This window comes from Oryctolagus cuniculus, chromosome 6, assembly GCF_964237555.1.
Source record: "Oryctolagus cuniculus chromosome 6, mOryCun1.1, whole genome shotgun sequence".
NCBI lineage: Eukaryota > Metazoa > Chordata > Mammalia > Lagomorpha > Leporidae > Oryctolagus > Oryctolagus cuniculus.
In genome coordinates, this window is record NC_091437.1 from 146,395,494 (window position 1) to 146,421,350 (window position 25,857).

At 42.4% G+C, this 25,857-nt stretch overlaps 1 protein-coding gene across 1 annotated transcript in view; it reads right to left on the reverse strand.

Annotated features, from left to right (window-relative positions):
* Positions 1-25,857, reverse strand: part of SNTB1 (syntrophin beta 1) — a 292,673-nt gene that overhangs the window by 104,384 nt on the left and 162,432 nt on the right. The window contains exon 3 of the mRNA XM_002710756.5: positions 5,252-5,459. Coding sequence (XP_002710802.2) covers positions 5,252-5,459 — 208 coding nt within the window. The remainder of the gene's footprint in view (positions 1-5,251; positions 5,460-25,857) is intronic.

Below are 25,857 nucleotides of genomic sequence, written 5' to 3' on the forward strand. Positions count from 1 at the left end.
GAGACAGCAGCTTGAGACATTGCCCCACAGCAGGAAGTAACTCTAGAGACAGATCATCATCCCTCTACTTCTCCTGGAGTTTTGGGGCTAATGTAATCCCATACAACTCCTGCTTTATAAAAAACAAAATGGGGTAATGTTAGTAAAATGGCAAAGTTTTACTATGGCACAATCTATACTCTGACACCATTCTAGGCTTTAGCCCTGCCGCCATTGCTGGAAGCCAGGTAGCCACATGGTCCAACCATCAGCTCCACCCCCATCATAATGGGATTCATTGCTCCTACTTCCCTGCCCGCCCTTCGGGCAAAGTTTTAAAAGGACTTGTTCTTGAACACTTGGCTTGCTCGCTCTTTCTCTCTCTCTCCATCACCTGACCTCTTTCTCTGTCTCTAACTTACGCTCTCCTCCCTCTTTTCCTTCTTTGCCCTTCCCTCCAGTCTGTTGGGTTTTCCCCAATAAGCTCTTTCCCTTAAACAAAGTAATAATTGTAGCTTGGCTTTGTTCTCTTGCACTTGATATATAGCAAATTTTACAGAAGTTTTGAAGATGAAGGCAATAAAATACATTCTTGCCTCTAACAATTGTCCATGATATGGGAAGCGAGATACTCAGCAGACTCATAGAATGGCAGATGGCCTAAATAGCACTCTGGCCTCAGAATCAGCCCTAAAGGCATTCCGATCTGGCTGAAAAGCCCATGAGAGTATTTCAGGCATGGAAAGCCAAGACACTCCGGCAAAAAAAAAAAAAAAAAACCAAACAACAACAACAACAAAAACCTAAATGAGGGATCTCTGTGAGTGAGATCTCAGTGGAAAGAACAGGTCTTCAAAGAAGGAGGTACCTTTCTCTGAAGGGAGGAGAGAACCTCCACTTAGACTATGACCTTGTCTAAACAAGATAAGAGTCGGAGAACTCAAAAGGCTTCCATAGCCTTGGAAACTCGTGACTGGAGCATAGGGAGATTACTGATGCCATAAACAGGAGTGTCGATTTGTAAAGTCAACAACAGGAGTCACTGTGCACTTACTCCTCATGTAGGATCTCTGTCCTTAATGTGCTGTACATTGAGATTTGATGCTATAATGAGTATTCAAACAGTATATTTCACATTGTGTTTCTATGGGGGTACAAACTGTTGAAATCTTTACTTAATGTATGCTAAACTGATCTGTATAAAAGAGAATCGAAAATGAATCTTGATGTGAATGGAAGGGGAGAGGGAGTGGGAAAGGGGAGGGTTGCGGGTGGGAGGGACGTTATGGGGGGGAAGCCATTGTAATCCATAAGCCATACTTTGGAAATTTATATTCATTAAATAAAAGTTAAAAAAAAAAACACAATTGTCCATGATAAGTTGCTAATGCCTTTTTGAATACACAAAATATATTTAAGATATTCATAATTATTTTAATTATAAGATTATAAAAACAAAAGAAGTTTTTATACATTTTTTTTGACAGGCAGAGTGGACAGTGAGAGAGAGAAACAGAGAGAAAGGTCTTCCCTTGCCACTGGTTCACCCTCCAATGGCCGCCACGGCTGGTGCGCTGTGGCCGGCGCATTGCGCTGATCCGAAGGCAGAAGCCAAGTGCTTCTCCTGGTCTCCCATTGGGTGCAGGGCCCAAGCACTTGGGCCATCCTCCACTGCACTCCCTGGCCACAGCAGAGAGCTGGCCTGGAAGAGGGGCAACCGGGACAGAATCCGGCGCCCCGACCCGGACTAAAACCCAGTGTGCCGGCGCCGCAAGGCAGAGGATTAGCCTATTGAGTCACTGTGCCGGCTTATACATCTTTATTGCTGCTAACATGGGAATGCCTAGTAATCTGGGTTGAGAAAAGTCATAAAATAATTTATAAATGACAAAATGTAGACCTTTGGAAAAAATTCCAATATCACTAAAAATGACACAAAATCTTTTCAGTTATTCAAATAGCAATGTCTTTATACATAATTTGCATTTGAAAAGATGTGAAAAAATACCTTCAACAGTTGAGATCACCTCAGCTGGTCATCAGGTGCGGGGACATGTGTCCTGGGAAGCCTCCTTTGGCCTCTGCAACTGTAGTCTCTGCGCTTTCTTCCGCTATGTCTCCTTAATCATTTGCATTAATGTGGCTTCCCTCCACTCAGCTTCAGGTAATGAAAGACACCAGCCAGAAATCACTGAGCAGGGGTCGTGGGGCTGTGTTTCTCAAAGACCACAACTCATAGTAGTAGGTGGGCTTTTCTGCTGTTGCAAGCTTTGGTGGTTTCAGGGAACAGCTCTTTCCCTTTCCCCTCTCAGATGCAGAGATGGGAGTGGCCTCGCACTGCAGTTAGCCTTGGAGAGCTTCTACATCTGTTACTGGTTTCCCTTACCTTGGCCACTTCTCAATAACTATCCATATATTAAATCCCCTCTATGGGGTCAGTGTTGCAGCACAGCAGGTTCAGCCACCACTTGCAACACGGGCATCCCATATTGCAGAGCTGGTTTAAGTCCCAGCTGAACTGCTTTCAATCCAACTCTTTGCTAATGCACCTGGGAAAGCAGCAGAAGATGGCTCAAGTACTTCAGCCCATGTCACTCATGTGGAAGACCCAGATGGAGTTCCTGGCTCCTGACTTTAGCTGGGCTGAGCCCTGGCCATCGTGGTTGTTTGGGCAGTGAACCAGTGGATGCAAGATCACTCTGTCTCTTCCCCTTTCTGTTATTCTTTCAAATAAAATACATCTGAAAAGATCCTCTCCAAGTATTTCTGTTGAGTATTCCATCCATCTTCTGCCAGGAAGTGAAATCTATGGTCCATCTCCAAGAACACTGAGGACCTTAACCAGGTGAGGACACTCCTCACCACAAGCAACTCCGCCTGTTTTTAGCCAATATCTGTTGGTTTTGCGTCTCCAGTATCTATTCACTTTATTCCTCACACAACACCTCAATTGTCCTGTAGAGATCCCTCCTCACTCATCTCTCATGACTTGAATGAGGCTGACCCCAGCCGCAAATAGGACTGAACAACTGATCCCAGTCGGTCCAATTAAACTTAATCTCAGACCTCTTCTGGAACATTTGAAACAAAAAGGCCTCTATTCACAGAGACAACCAGGTTCAAGGAAAAACACGTGTCTGGGACCATTAGATAAAGTAGAGAGGGCTTGCCTGGAAGTGAACTGACAAAATGGACAGGGCAATAAAGGGATGAAGAGGCGGGCTCATTATAATCCCACCAAGCCTGAAGCTTATCCTTGAACACTGCAGTAACAAGGAACCCTACAAGCATTTTTTGCTCCAGCTGTGTTGAGTGGTCTGTCATTTGCAACTGAAATGTCTCAAATAGGGCTTGGAGAGAATATAAGGGGAGATACTGCTACTTCTAAAGATTATATCAATCAACCAGACTTATGGTGTTTTTTTCACCGAGATGCCTAACACATAAGAGAATTCATGAAAGGGGCCTATCGTTTGATTCTTTTTTTTTTTTTTTAAAGATTTTATTTATTTGAGAGGTAGAGTTACAGACAGTGAAAGGGAGAGACAGAAAGGTCTTTCTTCTGTTGGTTCACTCCCCAGATGCTGCAACGGCCAGAGCTGGGCCGATCCGAAGCCAGGAGCCAGAAGCTTCTTCAGGGTCTCCCACGTGGGTGCAGGGGCCCAAGCACTTGGGTCATCTTCTGTTGCTTTCCCAGGCCATAGCAGAGAGCTGGATTGGAAGAGGGGCAGCTGGGATGAGAAATGGCGCCCAGAGGGGATACCGGTGCCACAGGCAGAGGATTAATCTACTGTGCCATGGTGCCGGCCCCTATGATTTGATTCTTATGACATTCTAGCTCCCACCACCTGCAGTGTCCCTTTAGTGTGTGTGTGTGTGTGTGTGTGTGTGTGTGTTTGACAGGCAGAGTGGACAGTGAGAGAGAGAGAGACAGAGAGAAAGGTCTTCCTTGACCGTTGGTTCACACTCCAGTGGCCGCCGTGGCCGGCGCGCTGCACTGATCCGATGGCAGGAGCCAGGTACTTATCCTGGTCTCCCATGGGGTGCAGGGCCCAAGCACTTGGGCCATCCTCCACTGCACTCCCTGGCCATAGCAGAGAGCTGGCCTGGAAGAGGGGCAACCGGGACAGAATCCGGCGCCCCGACTGGGACTAGAACCTGGTGTGCCGGCGCTGCAGGCGGAGGATTAGCCTAGTGGGCCGCGGCGCCGGCCCCTTTAGTGTTTTAAAATCTGCGAAAAATGGGGCAGTACTAAACCAAACCCATTTTGTGTTGAACTTTGTGGCTGAGACTCTTGTGTGAACTGGTGTAAACAAAGAACAATGGTGGAAAACAGCTGAATTCCATGTTAGTATTATTTTCAAGTGCTGTTACATTGGGCCTACCTAGATGACAGGGCTCCTTGGCAGGAAAGCTGTTATGGCAATGATCGTTATTCCTACTTAGTACCAGATAGAATGGGAGTCACTGGGAGGTCAAACTGTCTCAAAAGCCCAATGTTTCTGCACACTCAAGGTCAGGTTCAAGGGAAAGCAATCAGGTGCCAGGACAATGGCAAAGGCTCAATCATTTAAAATGAAGAGAAGGGAAAAGTCCCCCAAGAAATGGCCACAAAATGAGTTTTATGATCTTAACCATATCATGGAACATTGAGAAAGAAATCAGATTGACAGTGTTAATGGGACATGGTCTTTTCCACAGCTGCTGTCCTTCCTGAGACAGAAGCTAAATCTTATGTATTTTTACTCCCCCTTGACTAGTGCTGAACCTCAGAAAAGTGGGTGCTCATTAATGATGACATTTAGAACCTGCTGGGTTAAGAGTACAAAAAGTTTTAAGATTATAGGCAAAGAGAGTCAGCACATGGTAGTTGTTCAAGGAACTCCTGCTGTTAACATCATTGTTGTTATTCTTAAATGTAGAACTCAATCATCATTAAAATATCTGGGTTATTAATGAACAGTCTAATGAAAACCCACACCTTTTAGCAACAAGTTCAACTCTGCCTGTTGTGAGTTTATTTTCCCTGCCCTTCACACACAGACATGAAACTCAAAGTATTCATCAATTCACTCATTCATCCCCTCAACACTGAGAAACCACCTGCAAATTGCCACATACAATTGTATGCAGGGGACATCAAAGCTTATTAAGAAACAGTTTCACAAACGTAATATAGAGACACACAGACTGTTGAGATGCATGAGAGCACTTCAGTGCTGGTAGAAGCTGAGAGGAAGATGACGATTATAGAGAATGATGTTTTCCTTACCTTTTCTGCAAGCCAGCCAAGATGTCTGATCTCTCGGCTCCCAGCAATGCCCGCTTTCCCCAGCTGCTCTCTGACCTCTGCCATCACTCGGCTCTGCAGGTCACTAACGTTGGAATGGATAGCACTGAACCAAGCCTGGGCAGTGGCTGTGTCCTTGCTCCTTAGGATCACTGTGTGCTTAGTATCTGGAGAGTGGATTTCAAGTTGCCTAAAAAAATGAAGACAGAAGACTTAGAAGTTTCTCTCATAAGTATTACAGGCATGGAAAGCCAAAACACTCTGGCAGAAAAAATAAAACAAAACAAAACCAAAAAAACCCTACATGAAAGATCTCTGCGAGTGAGATCCCAGTGGAAAGAACAGGTCATCAAAGAAGGAGGTACCTTTCTCTGAAGGGAGGAGAGAACTTCCACTTTGACTACGACCTTGTCTACATATGATCAGAGTTGGTGAAATCAAAAGGCTTCCATAGCCTTGACGACTCATGACAAGAGCCTAGGGAGATTACTGATGCCATAAACAAGAGTGTCAATTTGTTAAGTCAACAACAGGAGTCACTGTGCACTTACTCCTCATGTAGGATCTCTGTCCTTAATGTGCTGTACATTGTGATTTAATGCTATAACTAGTATTCAAACAGTATTTTTCACTTTGTGTTTCTATGTGGGTGCAAACTGTTGAAATCTTTACTTAATGTATGCTAAACTGATCTTCTGTATATAAAGAGAATCGAAAATGAATCTTGATGTGAATGGAAGGGGAGATTGAGTGGGAGAGGAGAGGGTTGTGGGTGGGAGGGAAGTTATGGGGGGGGGAAGCCATTGTAATCCATAAGCTGTACTTTGGAAATTTATATTCATTAAATAAAAGTTAAAAAAATGTTTCTCTCATAGACCTTGCTCTGTCATGACCTAGGTCACAAAAATGGACTAATTATTTTCTCTTGTATGTCAGCTTCTCATGGTTTTCTTCAATGGTTCCACCATTCATTCATTCACTTACTCATTAACATTTATTGAGTGTCCAGACATTGAACTACATTCTGAAACACAGCTGTGCAACCAGGAAATCACCCTGAATTAAGGATGTCTGGTTTTCTTGTTATTCAGTTGATTGGATTATTAGGATCATATCAAGACTCCTACACTATGAGCTGATACTAATTTGCTTTGTTCCTTAATCCACAGAGGATTTGAATAATATACTCACATCCTTGCTGGCAGGCAGTAGACTGAAATATCTAACTATGTGTTTCAGCCTACTGCTCAGTGTTAATCAATTGAGACTATTTTAGAATCAAAGATGACTAAATTTTCCATTCTTCAGGAACCTTGTCCATGGTACATTTAACTACCACTTAACCCCTGGACTTCTACAGTAAAGGACTGAATTGGCCTAGAAAAGGGTAACACAAGGGAGGGAGACACATTAACAATATTATATTTCAAGTGAAACACCAAAGTTATGCCAGAATTCAAATTGCATCACTGGAGACACAGAAAACCCATAATTCATACCATAGCTTTGATAAAAGGAAGAAATGCTTCATGGATATTTTCTGCTTTTAAATTTTTCTGAAGTAATTATAGGTTAATATGCAATTGCACAAAAAGTACAAAGAAGACTGGTATGCCCTTCACCTAGTCCTCCCCAAAGGTTATATTTTACAGACTACAGTACAATAGCAAAATGAGAAAGTTGATAGTCTGCTTTCCTAGGTGCATTAGCAGGGAGCTGGATGAGAAGTGGAGCAGCCAGGACTCAAGCCTGCTCTCCTCCATCCCCCCCTCCCATTTCTTTCCCTCTCTGTAACTCTGCCTTCCAAATGAATAAACCTTTAAAAAATGCAGAATTCTTCTATCATCACAAAGTACTCCTTTCATCTGCCTCTTTATACTCATGCTTCTCCCCTCTTCCCCAACACCATCCCAAACTCCTGGGCAACCACGAACCTGTTTTCCATCTCTATAGTCTTTATATAGATGTTTTTCATTACAAGAAGGAAAAAAGTATTTATTCATTTATATATACATGTAAATAAATATAATTTATTCATTCATATTTGCTGTAGAAAGATAAAGTTTGGGAGATTCCAAACTGAAAAAAAATTTTTAAGATTTTTTTATTTATTTGAGAGGTAGAGTCACAGTCAGAAAGAGGGAGAGAGAGAGAAAGGTCTTCCATCCACTGGTTTACTCCCCAGATGGTTGCAAAATCCAGAGCTGAGCTGATCTGAAAGCACGAGCTTCCTCATTGTCTCCCATGTGGGGTGCAGAGGCCCAAGCACTTGGGCCATCTTCCACTGCTTTCCCAGGTCACAAGCAGAGAGCTGGATCAGAGAAGCAGCAGCCAGGACACGAACCGGTGCCCATATGGGATGCTGGCGCTGCAGGCAGAGGCCTAGCCTACTATGCACAGCGCCAGCCCCTAAAATTATTTATTAATTTCCTTTTATCCCTTAACAATTTTACTACCATTGAGAATGTACTTTGTGTCATGCAAAGTTTTAAATCCTTTTATATTATATATGAAATTCTTAAAGCCCTATGACTGGTATTATTAACCCCACTTAAAAAAATGTGTGTTGAGGGAGGGAGAGAGAATGATGGCATGTACATCAGGCCACACAGCTGGTGTTATGGAAATGCAAACACGTTAGGCTCAAAGACCTGTGAAGTACACTACTGTGTTACAGTGTCCCTCCCTCAGATTGGCCACATCTGATAGGAAGGCAATACTTGCTCCTGCAGGGTCTGAGGTCCACTATATATCATAAACAAATATGCTCAATAGTGTCATACTTTGCTTCTGATTTTCAAAATAACCAATCTGCAAGTCAGAATTCTCAATGCAACCTGGCCTCACTAACATCTGAAACCAACCTGGAGAGTAAACCTTTCTACCCACAAACTGAAATTGTAGAAAAGGTCTGATTTGGAAAGTGGAATGTTTTTGAAGGTGTTTTAGAAATATTTAACATTCTTCTTAAGCAATTTACAAAATAAGTCTCCTTGTTCAGCCTCTCCAGGTCTTATGTGATGAAACGGGAAGCCGTAGGTGACAGGTATCCTCAGCCAAAGAAAAAAAGTTTCATGCGTGAGTATTCTTCCCCTTTCAAAGTTCTTCCCCTTCATTAAAATTGCAAGAGGAACTAAACTGTGATACTCAGAAAGCATTAAGGAGAGCTCAGCTTGCTTTTTAAATTATTCTATCAAGATATATTATTCTGGGAATTTAAAACTTGCAGGTATTTCATTTACAATAATTTCTTTTGAAGACGCAGACTTGTTTTTCAAGAAAAGACAGCCTGCGAAGCAGTCACTCCCCAGGTATCACACACACATAAAGGATGCCAGGAGAACACAAAGAATATTCCTGCTGTTGAGTTGCCAGCCTGCCCTTCAGAGAAAGCAGACCTGCACACAGAGGTGCTAGCTAGTGATGTGGAAGCCCAGGTTTTGACAGCATTTATTATTAAATTTTGAGTAAACATTGAAAGCATAACATAGAGAATTACACAAACTGTAGGTATACAGCTTGACAGCACTTTTGCAAAGGACATTGTTCACATAACCAAGACTCAGTTCAAGGAATAGAACATTACACGCATACCAGAAGTGCCCCCTGTCGTCCCTTTGCAGTTACTATTCTCTAAGCAACATAGAATTTTCATCATTGGTCATTACTTTTGTCTCAGAAAAACAGATGAGCTTTTGTTGTTTTCATTGTTGTCGCCTGAAAGTAAAAGGGCAGGGGAGTGTTGGACTACTTCTGAGACAAAGTTTAAATACCAGGTCCTATCCTGCATAGCAGGGGTTCTCAAAGTGTAGCCACACCAGCAGCAGTGCCACCTGAACGCTTACTAAAAAAGTTCATTATGGGTTCCCATCCTGAACTCACTTAGTTAGGAATTCCAGGAGTGGGGCCCACCAGTCACCAACTGGGCAAATCCGATGCAATCCAAGTTCAAACAGGGCTGCTCTGTAGGGTGCTAAGAAAAATCACTGAGCCTGGTAGTTTGCCAAGCTTCCACAGAGACTGAGATGGACGTGCTTCATGGTAAATTGATCTCTCCCTAGCCAGTCTTCTAAGAATTAGCCCAGACGATAGAGGAGAAAAGCCAGTGGCCTTTTATAGCCAATAAAAGCAGCAAGGTTTTCAACTCAATGAGTGTTCAGAAATGCTCAAATAGGTTTTTAGATATCATTCTGTTAAATATAGATGCTTGGACCACATCCCCCACAAATTAAGAATCTCCAGGGTAGAAGCCTGGTATGCATGTGTGTATGTATGTATGCACATGCCTTAAATGTTGCACAAATTATGTAGACTGAGGACAACAGAAGACCTCTCTGAGTCCAAGGTCAAGCTCCCTGAAGATCTGCTCCCATCAGTGGCTGTCAACAGAAGGGCAGCACAACAGAGGGCTCTTGGAGGGTGTGTAGCGTGCTTCTCAGTAACAAGTTCTCCCAACTAGCGGCTTAGAAATGCACAGTTGTGTAAGGATTGAATTCGGGAGTGCTTAGTGGGGTGGTTCTGTCTCAGGAGATCATGTAAGCATGCAGTCAGGATACCAATTGGGTTGTAGACATCTGAAGGGTTGATTGTCACAGAAGATCCATTTCTAAGACAACTACCTTTCAGGACTGTAGGTTGGCGGTCTCATTTCCTTGCAACTTGGGCCTCTCTAGACATGGAGCTGGTTTCCTCCAAAGAAAATGGAAGAACTGCTATATGCTTTTATGACATGGGATCTAAAGTCAGATACCATGATTTTTGGCTTATTCTTTTTGTTAGAATTGAGGCACTAAGTCCAGTGCACATTCAAAAGCAGAATTGAGCCCCAATAGGATACAAGGGAGAATAAAAAAAGACATACCTATGAATTCTTATATATTTTTTAAAGATTTTGTTCATTTATTTGAGAGACAGAGTTACAGAGAGAGGGAGAGACAGAAAGGTTTTTCATCCACTGGTTCACTTCCCAGATGGCTACAACAGCTGGAGCTGAGTCAGGCCAAAGCCAGGGGCCAGGAAGGTCTTCCAGATCTGCCACCTGGGTGCAGAAGCCCAAGCACTTAGGCCATCTTCTACTCCTTTCCCAGGCCATAAACAGAGAGCTGGATCAGAAGAGGAAGAGCCGGGACACAAACCAGTGCCCATATGGGATGTTGTACTGCAGGCTAAGGCTTAGCCTACTGTGCCACAGTACCAGTCCCCATAAATATATCCTGAAACTATTTCAGAGATGTTTTTTAAAAGACTTTTTTAATTTTTTATTTGTAACATATATTCCACTTGGTTTATAGATACAATGCCAAGAATAGAATGATATTTTCATCCCTTTTCCCTCTCTACAGACAGGCTTTGGATAAAGCAAGATTTGGGAAACAGCCTGTTTCTAAGTGTTGGGTGACAGATTTTAGAGTGGTGAACCAGAAGTTTATTACAAGCTTATGGATTTGGGTGAAGGAAGTAGACTATTCTTTCTACAGAGTATACAGTGAACTTAAAACAGGAGTCAATGACAAGAGGAGATGAGAAAGAGCCTGTTATTTACAGCATCAGGGAATAGCTTGAAATATTCCAAAATTACAGTGGGTCAAGGGCTGTTGCCTGGTCTGGCAAGGGTATGGCATAGAACATGTCTCAATTATTTGTGCAATAAATAAGAGAAAGAATACAGCAATCAACATGTAGCCCACTCCCTTAATCCAACAAAATCCAGAGGAGAAGAAAATGAGGCACAATTATCTTCTTTTTATACCAATGAACTCTTCTACCTAAAGCAAACAATGAGTACCTGGTGTCCTGAAGCCCAAAAACCTCTAGGTGACAACTCAAGATTTTAGATGAATTCATGAGGTGATTATACACACACACACACACACACAGACGGGGAACAAGTATTTGGCCTAGCATTTAACGTGCTGCTTGTGTTGCTTGCATCCCATTTTGCAGTATCTGAGTTGGCTTCTCAGCTCCACTCCTGATTTCAGCTTCTTGCTGTTCTTATGCACCCTGGGAGACAGCAGGTGATGGCTCAAGTAATTGAGTCCCTGCAACCCATGTGGGAAACCAGATGGAGTTCCTGGATCCTGGCTTCTGCCTTGCGAAACCCTGGCTGTCACAGGCATCTGGAGAATGAACCAGCAGATGGGAGACCCATTTCTGTCTCTCTCTCCCTGTCTGCCTTTCAAATAAAAAAAGGTCATGTGAAATCCATATTGTGGAAAACTATGCAGTTACCTCATTTTTTTGCACCAAAATAAACTTTTAAGTTTTCTACAATTTTTAAAAATTCTTCCTTTATATAGAATTATATCTCAACTACCTAGCACAAACCTAAATGCACATTCTTTGGTCTAATTTGACTTCTCATCTCACTTTACCAAAATGTGATGGAATACAACACACATTCCAGTGTATGAAGAGAAAAAAATTCTGTTCCAGGGATGATCAAGTCGTGGGTCTCTCAGCAGCCTGTGTTCTAATGTAAAGCATGCATGCTATAGATTTGCACTTCAGATTGGCTCCAAGAGTTGTTGGCTGTGACCTCTTAGGCAAATTGCCTCTCTCCTGAGTCTCAATCTCCTTATCCATGAAATGGTTCAATAAACTTGCCTCTCAAGATTCTTGGAAATATTCTGTGAGAAAAACATGAGCATGAGATGTTGCAGTGCCAAGCTCATCTTGCTAAATATTTCTAGCTTGCAATGACTAATCTTCCTAGTTTTGTACATAATAAAATTACAGTTGACCAACTAGGTCTTCAGGGAAGTCTTTGGTTCAACTCCTTTCTAGAGTATCTGGACTTGAAAGACAATGCAAGTACTGGGAAATATTAAAATATTATTCAGCCAGTGCCGCGGCTCAGTAGGCTAATCCTCTGCCTTGCGGTGCCGGCACACCGGGTTCTAGTCCCGGTTGGGGCGTCGGATTCTGTCCCAGTTGCCCCTCTTCCAGGCCAGCTCTCTGCTGTGGCCAGGGAGTGCAGTGGAGGATGGCCCAAGTGCTTGGGCCCTGCACCCCATGGGAGACCAGGAGAAGCACCTGGCTCCTGCCTTCGGATAGGCGCGGTGCGCCGGCTGCAGCGGCCATTGGAGGGTGAACCAACGGTCAAGGAAGACCTTTCTCTCTGTCTCTCTCTCTCACTGTCCACTCTGCCTGTCAAAAAAAAAAAAAAACACCATTATTCAGGGGTGAGCATTATGGCACAGTGGGTTAAGCCACCACTTGGGAGGATGGCATCACCCATCAGAATGCCAATTCAAGTTCAAAACATTCTGCTTCCAATCTAGCTCCCTGATGATGCATCATCCGGGGAGGCAGCTGATGATGGCTCAAGCATCTGGGCTCCTGACACTCATCTAGGAGACCTGCATGGAGCTCCAATCCTCTGGCTTCAGCCTAACCATGCTCTGGCCACTGTGGGCATTTGGGGAGTGAACCAGCAGATGGAAGATCTCTCTGTCTCTGTCTCTGTCTCTGTCTTGCTCTCTATCTGCCATTCTTTCTAAATAAGCATTTCAAAAGTTATACAAGGACTATCTCTAACATCTTGAAATGGGGAAAATTGCTTTTGAGAGAGATGAGTCTTTCATGTGATACTCAAAGATCTGAGCAAACCTGATAATACCTCACCTTATATGCCATCTACCTCTTTCTTTTCTACCCAAAAGAGTTATATGAAACTTATATTCATGAGTACAAGTTAACATGAATTGTGGCCATAGACTATGTGAGAGCTATAGCCATCTATTGAAGTTCCTTTGTTTTCCCATGGCCTGAGCTAACCTGTAACAATGAGCAGTGAAAAAAGAGGGGAAATGATTTATTCGTTCTGTTTTTTGCTGACAGCAAACCCAAGAAGAACCATTTTGTAGAGACAAATATTTAATGCTGCACATTATTTTTAAAAGACAGTTTTAAAACATAATAGTTAACCTGATCAATATTTAAACACATAGAAGGTGACAATGAGGAAGTGAAATAGGGTGAGAGGAGGAAAGAGAAGAGAGGAAGAAAAAGAAAATATGAAAACCTCAGGGTTGAAAAATAACTACGAAATGTGTTAAAATGCTACTGGGCCCGGATGGTTAAAGTCATTCAGGTCAGAGAGTCAAAAGTTTGTGATGCAATGGAAAGCAGAGAGCACAGGCCTGAACCATGAGAACAGTATTCTATCATTGAGGCAGAAATGATTGAGCTAAATGCTTACAAATGTGGAGACTATCCCTGGAGAGGGGCAGAGGTGGGTACAATTGGCAGGGAAATTAAATGGCAACAGAATAAGATTAGAAGTTAGACTTTTATGGTGTAACTGCATCTTCTGTATTTGGTTTCACATGCATGCATTGTGCATTCAACATATCTGAATAGAAGAGGAAAAGGAGAACGTGGAGCAGCAGGATTGGGCTAATGATTAAAACAACCTAGTACTGGGGCCAGCGCCTTGGTGTAATGGGGAAAGCTGCTGCCTGCAGTGCCAGCATCCCACGTAAGCATCGGTTCAAGTCCCGGCTGCTCCACTTCTGATCCAGCTCTCTGCTATGGCCTGGGAAAGCAGTAGAAAATGGCCCAAGTCCTTGGGCCCCTGCACCTGCGTGGGAGACCCAGAAGAAGCTCCTGGCTCTTGGCTTCATATTGGCACAGCTCCGCCAATTTTGGCCACCTGGGGAGTGAACCAGCAGATGAAAGACCTCTCTCTCTCTGCCTCTCCTTCTCTCTCTGTGTAACTCTTTCAAATAAATAAATCTTAAAAAAAAAAAAACAACCTCATGCAAATCTAAATTCTGTCATTTATAAACTATGCTTCCTCATGGACATCTGTTGTTCTGCGTACTGTCCCCATTTCCCCTTTGGTAACAGGCTTTTTCCTTACTCTCATTCTATATGGTCTGAGACTGGATGGTTTGAGGTTTGCAGATACGAACCAATTTATGCAAGGAGATCCAAGTCTAGGATTTCTGCTGGAGTAATTGATAAAGGAAATGTTTTTCATCATATACACTAAGGAGTCAGATATATTCATGGATCTGTAGTGGCCATTTTGCCATTAAGTGGGGAGGGTATGCCAGCAAATAAAACTAACATATAGGAAAGAAGAGCTGAGACCTGAGACTAGATCCAGCTGCATCTGACATTATGAATATCCTCGAACTCAGCTTATATGTTCTGCTTTTTGTGGAAGCCAGTTGAGTTGGGCTATTGTTAAAAACAACTTACAAGTCCTAACTCCAACATTGGTCACAAGTAAGTCACTCGATTTCTATGAGTTTCCTCATCCACTGTAAGACAGAAGTGGTGGTGACAGTGATGACAATAAAGTGACAATAAAGTGCTGATGATGACAATAAAGGGGATAATAATAAGCTTCACAGAGTTACTTCAGTCACAAATATGATATTGAAAAGTTCTTTGTGACCTCAAATGCTGATGTTAGCAGTTACCATCTATGTTTTCAGCATTTTGACTCTTTGTTGACTCAGTAACTGGAAAAAGGAACCATACTAGCAAACATCACACTTTTGTGTTATCTGGAGAAATCCACACACCATGTACAAGTCAGCTTTCTCTTATCTACACTGTTAGTAAAGAGACAAGGCATGCATACTGAGCTAAAATCCCAGTTAACCTTTTGGACTGCAAAATGGAGTTAGAATCATGTTGTGATTTTTTTCTTTCCATTTTTGTGATATTTGATAACAGCCAATTTAAGAGAATTTCAGAACACTTACGAGGTGCCTGGCATGCATGGGGTACTGTAGAGGCACGTGCAGCACATGGGCCCTGTTTACAAAATGCTAATGTATAGCAGGTTGAATAGTATCCCTCCAAAATTCTGCTCCATGTGAAAGCTCCAAGTGCGATTTGGAATAGGGTCTCTCATGGGGGGGAGGGGGGACAAGGGAGGGAGGGAGGGAGGGAATATCAATCTTTCATCTATTGGTTCACTCCCCAAATGGCTGCAACAGCCACAGCTGGGCCATGGTGAAGCCAGGAGCCTGGACTCCATCCAGGTCTCCCATATAGGTAGTAGGGGCCCAAGTACTTGGGCCATCTCTGATGGCTATACCAGGCACATTAGCAGGGAGCTGGATCAGAATGGAGCAGCCAGGATTTGAACCAGTGCCCATGTGGTATACCAGCATGGCAGGCAGTGGTTGGGCTGCACCAGCTGTGCCAGAACACAGATCTCAGAATGGGATCTTTGCATATGTAATTAACATAAAAATTGAGATGAGATACCTTAATATCTCAGTCATCCACTTGCTGGATTCCATTGGGTCTTAAATAAATGAGAATGTCATTGTAAGAGACAGAAAATACAGAGACAAGACCTCAATGTGAAGATGCAGGCAAAGGTGGGAGTGATGTAGCCACAAGACAAGGAAGATCAAGTATTTCAAGAATCACAGTGAGCTAGGAGAGGCAAACATTCAGAAGCAACTAACCTGCCAAGATATCAATTTCTGATTCTGTTTCCAAAACTAAGAAAGAATAAATTTCAAGCAGTCTAGTTTGTTGTATTTTGTTATGGAAATCCCAGAAACTGGTATATCATGTAAGTATCTTCCCATGCATAGTTGAACCAGGAAGGCATTAATGTTGAAAATACAGAGACATCCAAAGAAACTCATAAGAATCAGACCATGTAGAACTGTGGCTTGCATGTGTTCCTTTCAATACACATTGGAATTTGAACCTTCTCCCACCAAACACTCAGCACTAGAGCCCCAAAAGAAAAAGATGGACAGGTGCAAAGCACACAGAAGCAGGCAGACCCAGAGTGGGCCCCACTCAGAAGCTGAGATTGCTCTGACTTCCTTCTTAGGGTAAAGGAAATCTAGACAACTTCCTTGAGAATGGATGAGTCCTACATTTCTGGAACTAGGAAAGATGGAGGGAGGGAGCAAAGGAGCAATAAAGTCAGAGTGGCTGATTGGAGCTATTTTCAGCAAGCCAATCTTTTATAACTCCTATTTTGTTCCCCAGTTGAACTGACCACTGCTTGATGAATTGTGTTTATCTGTAGTTCAGCGATAAAGTTCTCTTTTAATTCCCTGCTGAATAGAAATATTTAGGGCAATGCCACAGCTGTGTTTATTCTCACACTCCAACACAGTTATGTAAATACTGCCTATGGAACTATTTCTGATAAAATCCTATACCCACCCTAAGGAATTATATGCTCACTCTAGATGGCTGCCAAGATGCGCACTTTCGATTCAGCTTGGCACAGCAATGAATGATATCACAGCTTTTCAGAGATCATTTGGCAAACCTGACAATAAAAGAGTAATTTTCTTCCCCTCTTGCTCTCTCAAAGGCTTCCACTGAGCCAAAGATTTCCCAGCATTCTTTACTTCCCCTGTTTAGAAACATGAGGCTAACATATAAAATTTGAGGCCTCTTAAAATTAGTAAAGTAAACAAAACTTGCAACCTAGCAACAAAGACTTCAAGAGACCTTTCCCCTTCCAAGGTGAAGCTGGAGAGAACAGGATGAAGCCTGTCCAGTGGGCGGATCCTGCTGGCCTACAGCAACCATGGAAGTCAAGAGCAGTTCACACCTCGTGGACACCAGGGTTGCCCTGAGCTCCTCAGATTTGTGATTGCAAGGTTAATAAAAGCACGTCCTAGCAAACAAGCACATAGCACGCTGTTAACGGTTTCCTTTAGATGGTGGGATTTTGAGGACTTTTTCATCTTTCTGCTTTTCTATATTTTCTAATTTTTTAAATGAAGTCAGAAAGAAAAATTTGTTTTACAAAAGGAATGTTGCAAACCTTCTGCAATGATGTCATTAGTGAAACAATTTACTAGGAGAGTACTCTTATGTGTGCAAGGTAACAGTAAAGAATAAAATTTTTTAAATCCTAAAATGGGTTGTAGCTAAAAGACTTAAAAGAAAGTGAGAAGATGGGATGCAACAACATTCATGTTGAGGGGGAGTAATTGTCCAAGGGGATAGAAACTCTACCTCCAAGCTTGTTCACTTTTTCATTTTATCCTCACGGTCATCCTAGGGAGTGAATGGTATTACTGTGTCTAACTTCATGGATGAGAAGATGGCTGGCTGGAAGAGCTAGGTTTCCAAGCCTCTTCTGGTCAGGAATAGGCCAAACTCGAACTGGATCTTACGTTCACCTGATTCCACAGCCTGTGTCTAAATGGGTATGGTCCATTTAGGAGAATGTTTGCAAGATGTATCTTACCTCTGTGGGGATCAACTCGGACTAGACTGTTACTGGAATTAAGACTTATTCTATGCATCTGCTCTCCCACAATATGGCGCTGAGAAGGGAGTAACAACTTCTACGCAGCTGCCTCCAGTTCAACCAGTAACCTGCAGGAGCTGATCCCACTCCTGATTGGAGGAGAGCAGCGTACTCGGCGTGTGGGTAGCAGAGTTGGGATTGGTGGAAGAGGACTATAAAGGAGGAGAGAGACAACATGCACCAGGAACATCTATCTGAAGGAACACCTGAGCAGCCCCCGAGAGAGCCGGCCGGCAGTGTGCCGCTCCCCCGCAGAAGTGGGGAAAGTGGCAGGGGGAACCACCCTTCCACGGGGGTGGAAGGGACGGTAGCCAACCCGGGAAGAACCAGCAGCAAACCCGGGGAGGGCCGAGCAGACGAAAGAACAGCGCAGGGTCCTGTGTTGTTCCTCCACGAAGACGGGGAGCGACAACCTCAATGGACATGGAGCTTATTTCATGTTGGTTGCTGTTACCTTTTGAATATCCTTTCTATTTGGGAGGTTTTCCAAACTGCAAGTTGAGCTTACCGAAGGTAGAAGCATGAATTCAATTTCCTAACCTTCCTTGCTGCTTGGGCACAGAGCCACTTACACAAAATAGCAATACTTGGGAACAACGTTTGGCACACTGGTTAAGACACCATGGACCACATCAGGGTACCTGGGTTCCATATCTGGCTCTGGCTCCTAACTTCCTGCTAATGCACACCCTGGTTGGTAGCAGGTGATGGCTCAAGTACTTGGATACTGGCAACCCATGTGGGAGACTTGGATTGAGTTCTCAGCTCCTAGTTTTGGTCTGGCCCAGCCCCAGCTGTTGCAGGCCTTTAGAAGTGAATCAGCAAATGTGGGATTGGGAACTCCTTCTCTCTTCTCCAGGTCTCAAATAAATAAATGTATTTGAAAACATAGCAGTTCTGAAGTAGGCAATACAAGGCGACAGATATGCATGGATCTATCTCTTGGCAGATGGGGGCACCCAGCTCTTAGTGGCAGCCACAGCAGCAGAGCTTGGCCAGTGCAATGCAAGGCAGTTGTGTAAACTATTAAGATGGTTAAGTGGGGTGGCAACAGTGGTGTTTTCCCTAGTGCAGCACTCACAACCTGGTTGGGTGTTGTGGGGTGTTCTTAGCCCGACTCTCTGAAGTCTTTGGGAAACAGGTGAGCACCTTACTATCTTTAACTAAAGTTGATTCTATTGCCTTGAACTACAGTCCCCAGCTGGGAATGTAGAAATAGAAAGCAGGTTGTCATGACGGGAGCTAATGAGACCATCTAAAGAATGTGCCCACAGTGAGCTGCTAATGGAAAGAAGCCAGAAGAGGTGTTCTGTATTTCACAAAATCTCATTTCAAAAACAGGTCATGCATGATGAAGGATTCCGTTAAGGTCTGAGGGAGCCTGACAGTATCTCTCATATTGGCTAGATTTCAGTTTTTCAGCAACACACAAATTGACAAAATACGTGAAGAATCTCAGAACTTTGCAATTTCTTGTGGGAATGATACGGTTATCAAAGTTTTAGAAGAGGAGTCAGCTTATGTCAAAACTTGGGAAAAAACTGTGTTTTTCCACTGTATATTTCATCAGTACTCACCAAATATTCTGTGGCTTGACCTTGCTCAACAGATTTAAAAAGTCATTTAAATATACAAAGTGCTATGCAGGTCAAATAAATGTACATTTGGCACTAGAATATGGGTCCTTTGTACTAATAATCTCTCCCACAGGTTAATTTAGAGCATTGCATTTGGAGTCTGGGAGCCTGTTTTTTCCTTTTTTTTTCTTTTTTTTCTTTTGTTGAATTAGATTATCTTTGGTTATGGTTGCCAGACCTAGCAAGCAAAAATGTGATAGCCAGTTAAATTTTAATTTCAGATAAGAAATAACTTTTAAAAAAGACTTACTTGAAAACTGGGGAGGTGGAGGGGGAGTGTGGGAAGGGGGACAAGGGGAGAGAGGAATCTTTCATCTGCTGGTTCACTCTCCAAATGGCTGCAGTGGTTGAGGCTGGCTCAGAAAAGCTAGGAACTCCACTCAGGTCTCCCACATTGGTGCAGGGGCCCAAGCACTTGAGACATCTGCTGCTGCTTTCCTAGGCACATTAGCAGAAATCTGGGTCAGAATATAGCAGCAAGTACTCTAACAGGTGCCCATATGGGATGCCAGTGTTGCTGTCGCAGCTTAACCTGCTGCACCACAATACCAACACCAAGAAACAACTTTGTAATTTAAGTATGCCCCATGCAATCACTAGTGGTGTAGATGATAAAAGGTACAAAGGTCCTTGGGAAACCTCATGGGAAGTATTATGAAAAAACTATACATACATTTAAACTTTTCTTGCACCAAGTAAACATATCTTTGAATTCCATTTTCCACAAACTTTTTGGAGTACTCTCGTACGTGGATTAGGAAAACATATAGAAAATGAAGCTGACGGAACTTAATGATGGATTAACTATGAGAGGTGCAGAAGAGGGAACATGAAGATTTTGCAAAGTACTTGGCTTAGACAACTAATTGACAGTGCAATTCACTAAGACAAAAGGATATAGAGTAAAAATGTTAAATAGCTCAATCTTCATTTAGATGCCTTGTTATCTCCCAAACTGGTAACAGCTAGTCCCCAATAATCTGCTGATTTTATGGCTATGTTGCTTCAATGGCATGAGCATCCTCTCTATAACCCAGGTTGCCAATGCCTCATCATGGATGCCTCCTGTTCTATTTTTCAGCATTTAATCTGCATATTCTATCACTGTTATCTTGACAGTGTCTCCATTTCTGAAGATCCGGGTAAACTTTATGTTACCAAATTTTCTCAGTGGAGCTGGCACAATCACTTATCTAGGATGGATGATATAAGTTTCATTTTCTAGGCCAAGTCTGAATAAATGGAAAACAATGTCTTAAGAAAGAGTCTGAGATCTTCTTCTAGGCATAATGAAGAAAAGTGTCAGGCATTTATTATGTACACCATGGGCACAGAAGCGGGGACTGGCAGCACTAGTGATGGCTGTTTAACATTTCTGGAGAGAGTTTTGACTTAGAGCTCTCTAGAAATAGGTCACTTCTATCTCTCCTAGGTGCACCCACTCCATCTTACCTACAGTCCTGGCTTTCAGTTATTTGATAATGGTTCATGGTTTATCCTTTCATAATGTATGAGAAGTTTTCAAGAATTTCATGGAAAATGTTTATTATAAAAAGAAACTATGCATGGACTTAAATTTTTTGTACTAAAATAAACTTATCTTTTAACTCTATTTTCTTAACTCTCTTTTCAAGGAACTTTTTGAAGAGCTTGTGTCTCATCAGCTATAAATACCTTAAGAGATTTATATGTGTGTGTGTGTATGTGTGTGTATGTATACCCTCTTTACAATTCTGTTTTTTTTTTTTTTTTTGACAGGCAGAGTTAGACAGTGAGAGAGAGAGACAGAGAGAAAGGTCTTCCTTCCGTTGGTTCACCCCCGAAATGGCTACTACTGCAGGTGCTGCGCTGATCTGAAGTCAGGAGGCAGGTACTTCCTCCTGGTCTCCCATGCGGGTGCAGGGCCCAAGCACTTGGACTATCCTCCACTGCCTTCCCAGGCCACAGCAGAGAGCTGGACTGGAAGAGGAGCAACCGGGACAGAATCCGGTGCCCCAACCGGGACTAGAACCCAGGATGCCGGCGCCGCAGGCAGAGGATTAGCCAAGTGAGCCGTAGTGCTGGCCACAATTTTGTTTTTTAAGATTTATTTATTTAAAAGGCAGGGTTAGAGACAGAGAGAGACAGACACAGACATACAGAGAAACCTTCTATCTGCTGCTGGTTCACTCCCCAAATGGCACCAAGGGCCAGGACTGGGCCAGGCTGAAGTCAAGAGTATCATCTTGGTCTCCATGTGGGTGGCAGGGGCCCAAATAAATGGGCCATATTCTGCAGGTTTCTCTGGCACGTTAGCAGGGAGCTGGATCAGAAGTAGAGTGGCATGGACTAAAATTGGTGCCCATATAAGATGCTGGTACCTCAGGTAGTAGTTTAATCCACTGCACCACAATGACAGCCCCTACAATTTTGTTTTTCCCCTATTTTAAGTTAACCCTTTTACTCTTGAAGAATTACTCTACAGCACAAAGTACTTCAGTTCTAAAGTAACTCATCTGATATATTAAATAAAATCAAACATGTTTCAATATCCCATGAAGAGGAGAGTTTTCACAGATAATGTGCAGTAGTGGTCAATTCAGAAATGTTTATTTAATATTACATTGTTTCCCATATGGTTTACCATTTGCAAATATTTTGGGGGCTAAAATAACCAATTTGAGCTCTTGAGTCTTACTTAATTAGATTTAGAAGTATGCAATCTTACAAATGTGCATAGCAAGATAAAAGATGACAGGGAATTGGGGCCGGCGCTGTGGCCACTTGGCTAATCCTCCGCCTGCGGTGCCAGCATCCCATATGGGTGCCGGTTTCTAGTCCCAGGTGCTTCTCTTCTAGTCTAGCTCTCTGCTGTGGCCTGGGAGGGCAGTGGAGGATGGCCCCTGTACCTGCATGGGAGACCAGGAGGAAGCACCTGACTTCGGATCAGAGTAGCTCTGGCCTTGACGGCCATTTGGGGGGTGAACCAACGGAAGGAAGACCTCTCTCTCTGTCTCTCTTACTGTCTATAGCTCTGTCAAATAAAAAAATTATGTAAATAAAAAGAAAAAACAAGATGACAGAGAATTAAAATACCAAGGAACCAAAGATTATCAATCCAAAATGTTGACATCTAAGTGGAACAGTGATGGATATTACATAACTCTTATGTCAGAATTTCATTTGCAATACTAAGGTTTATCTGTCTGGCTCAGTTACAGAATTGTGAGGACAATGTCTTCTCACTCATTAACTTATCATTTATTTTACTGAGTATCTAGGACCCTATCAGATACAGCATTAGGCACATGGCTAGAGGGAAAAGTAAACACAGATATTGTCCCTAAAATCACTGAAATTATGTTCTAGACAAGCTCAAACTTTAAATTTTCAAACATCATAAGAAATTCCTTATGTGAGAGAATAATTTGTACCTGTTTTAGGATCACAGAGTGTTTTACTGCATTATTAATAAGTTTCTTTAACAATAATCAACTATGTGAAGTTGGCAGCTGTTTACATGTAGAAACAGTATATTGGTTCATCAAACTATCACTTACCCATTCAGTTTTGTTTTCTCCTATATCTTCCTTGAGGAGGGAAGAGAAGAAAAGGGGAGGTTATTAGGGCAAAACATTGTATCTCTAGAGCTCCTATATAAACAAAGAGGTACAACCTGTGGAGGGCAGCACATTAAGTTATTGGTTTATCAGCAGTCAAGGATTATCAGCAGCTGCTACAGAGCAGAGGCCCCAGCAGAGTGGTAAAGAGAAGGCATGAGCTGGATGGGATTTGCACAGGGTCAGTCACATGAAGAGACCCAGAATATCTGGGTTCTGGAAGTGAAAATGACCCTAGAAAATTTTAGTTCAAATGGAAGAATCAGATACAGGGTAAAGTCAGGAACCACGTTATCCTAGTTAGAAGTGTGAATGACTGAGTGACCAAAGACAGAACTGACCATCAAGGGGGAATTTACATGTCATTTAACCCAACCACTAATTTCACAGGTGGAAGATAGACATTTGGAGAGAAGTGACTTATCCAACATTGCACTTCCAGATACTAATAGAATCTGAATTTATTAATAACCAAGCTTATCCAACTTCAGAAATGAGGAAGGGGCAGAAATCTCATGGCGTGCCAACGGCAAATGTAACCTTCTTTATGATTTTCTAGAAGGCTGGTCCTGCACTGGGGCCAGTAACTCGATATTTCAAACACTCACTGTAGTACTCTGTAATATTTCACTGTCAAGGGCTTTATGAAAATGACAGCATCATAATTATTTTCTCTGTGGAAGCTTTTGCTCAAAGACACTTTCACCTCTTTTGTAGATAGCAATAATCATTTTCATTACCTGAAGGATTTAAACAAGCACAAACAAATAAATCAGCTACCCACAAAATTGCTATTTTTAAAAAATCTATATGTGAACTATCTAGACAAGTTTTAAATTGTCATGCAATTCTGTGTTGGTTATAAGAGAGGGCAAAAATCAGAATAATGCAAATGTTCATTCCAAGTTTTAAGAAGGTCACGCTACATGAAATTCAATCTTTCTCATATAGTAAATGGCAAAGTGCCAGACAAGTTGGGAAGGGAATAGAATTCTATGTGAAGCAGCAAAGCTACGGCGTTAGATTTGTTTTATTTTGAGCTCATTAGGGTTTTTCTTTTTTTTTCAAAAGAAAAATGCGTGTAAAGTAGAACAGGAAAATTATTACCAATGATGGAAATTTACTCAAAGCTTCCTATTCTTTGCATGGAGGTGTATGGGGAGTGGGATCAGAGGTATAGAGAAGGGAGATGATGCTGTGTCCTCTGTTTCTTGCCAGGGTTGGGACATCTGTCTCTGCCTATCACCATTCCAAACATCTGCTCCCTCCAGATGTGTGAGTGGGGTGATTAAACTTTATATCCAGCACTGTACCCTTGGGCAATCTGTGTGAGGGCTGCTTATCAATTAGCACGGATTGCTTTTTACCAAGACAGCTATGCCTCTGCCCTCCAAAACTGAAAGTGAAAGAAGCCAAGATTGAGAGGTGGAACAAGTACAGGCAACCCTAACCATGTTTGAATCTCTCATTCAAAAATATTTATTGAAAGTCTGTTCTCTTCCAGGAATACTCTGTTATACTCTCTCTTAGTAATATTGAGTCAGACAGAGTGGCTATAGCCTTCCAGGAGCTTATTATGTACAATAGCGAAGGTGAGAGGTATGGCAGGCAAAGAACCCAATGTCTCCCATGCACAGGGGCCATTAATGGAGCCAGTTGCCTTGGTCTACACACTGGTCATGAGCTAAGCAGCCTTCCACACAGTTTAACCTCTCTACATCTGTTTTCTCATCCATAGATGAGAATAGGATGAGTTATAACAGGACCATGACTGCAAGTGTGATGACACTGGAGGTCACTTTAGAAGAAAGAGGTCAGCTAAGCAAAAAGGAGGAGAGCACCCAAAGGCGAGCTTGAGCAAAAAGGCACAGAGTGCAAACCCACATATGTGATGGGACCTGCAGGTAGTTTTTAATGACTCAGAAGAGCAGGGGGAAGTAGGACAAGGAAGTAGAGGGGCAATTGAAGGAACCCACTGATAGAATTATTTAAGAAGAGAGACATGACCAACCTTGTATTTCATTAAGATCAATACAGGTTATGAAGGGTGAGAGTAAAGCTCTGAGTAATAGCAGTGAGATTGCAAAGGAGAGTACCCTTTGGATACTAACAGATCACAGTGGAGTAAGAGGAGGATTCTGTAATGGCAATTCATTCCTGATTTAATACTTACATTTTTACAAACTACAGCCTCTAAACATTGAATGCCAAAACTATCCATCCATGGATACAGGGGTCTGTTAGGAATGGGAAGGTAGGAAACACAAATATTAGATGTAACCCAAACCACTTATAACCTAGTGAGGAGGACAATACCAAAAATAATTGTAATACTTGAACACAAAATAACAGGAGTGCCATTAAGAAGCACAGAGTATCAGTGGAAGGCTAGGCAATCAAGAACCAATTAAGGAAGATAAAGGCATTAAGATGAGTCTTAGGGCATAAGAGGATTTTGACAGGTAGAGAGTGAAAAGAGGGCATTCTATTCCGCAGGGTTGGCATGACCATGGACAGAAAGGCATGTAAGTTGAGAGTGTTCAAGAATAGCAAATACTGTGGATCAATCTGCAAATTATTTCTGAATTGTCATTTCTGTTTAATAGATTTATTGAGATATAACTGATATTTAACAAACTGCATTATTTTAAGTGTACAATAAATTTGTAAGAATGTGAGGCAGAGATGATAGTGTATGTCTATAGATATGTATGTGTGTATATATGGAGAGGGAGACTGAGCCCCCATTCACTGGTTCATTATACAAATGGCCACAATGTCTGAGGCTGATCAGAATCCAATTGCTTGAGTCATCACTGTTGCTTCACAGGGTCTACATTAGCAGGGAGCTGGAATCCAGGGCCACAGCCAGATATCAAACCCAGGGTCATGTATCATACTTCGATATGGGATGTGGTCACCTTAAGCACTAGGCTAAATACCCACTCCAAAGTGTACACTAAATTTAAAAACACACATTCATTATGCTCCTGTGAGTTTCCTCCCTCCATTTCTCTTTTTATAGATTGGAATTATCTAGTACATACTCCTTCCATCTGGCCTCTTTCACACAGTATATTTATTTTG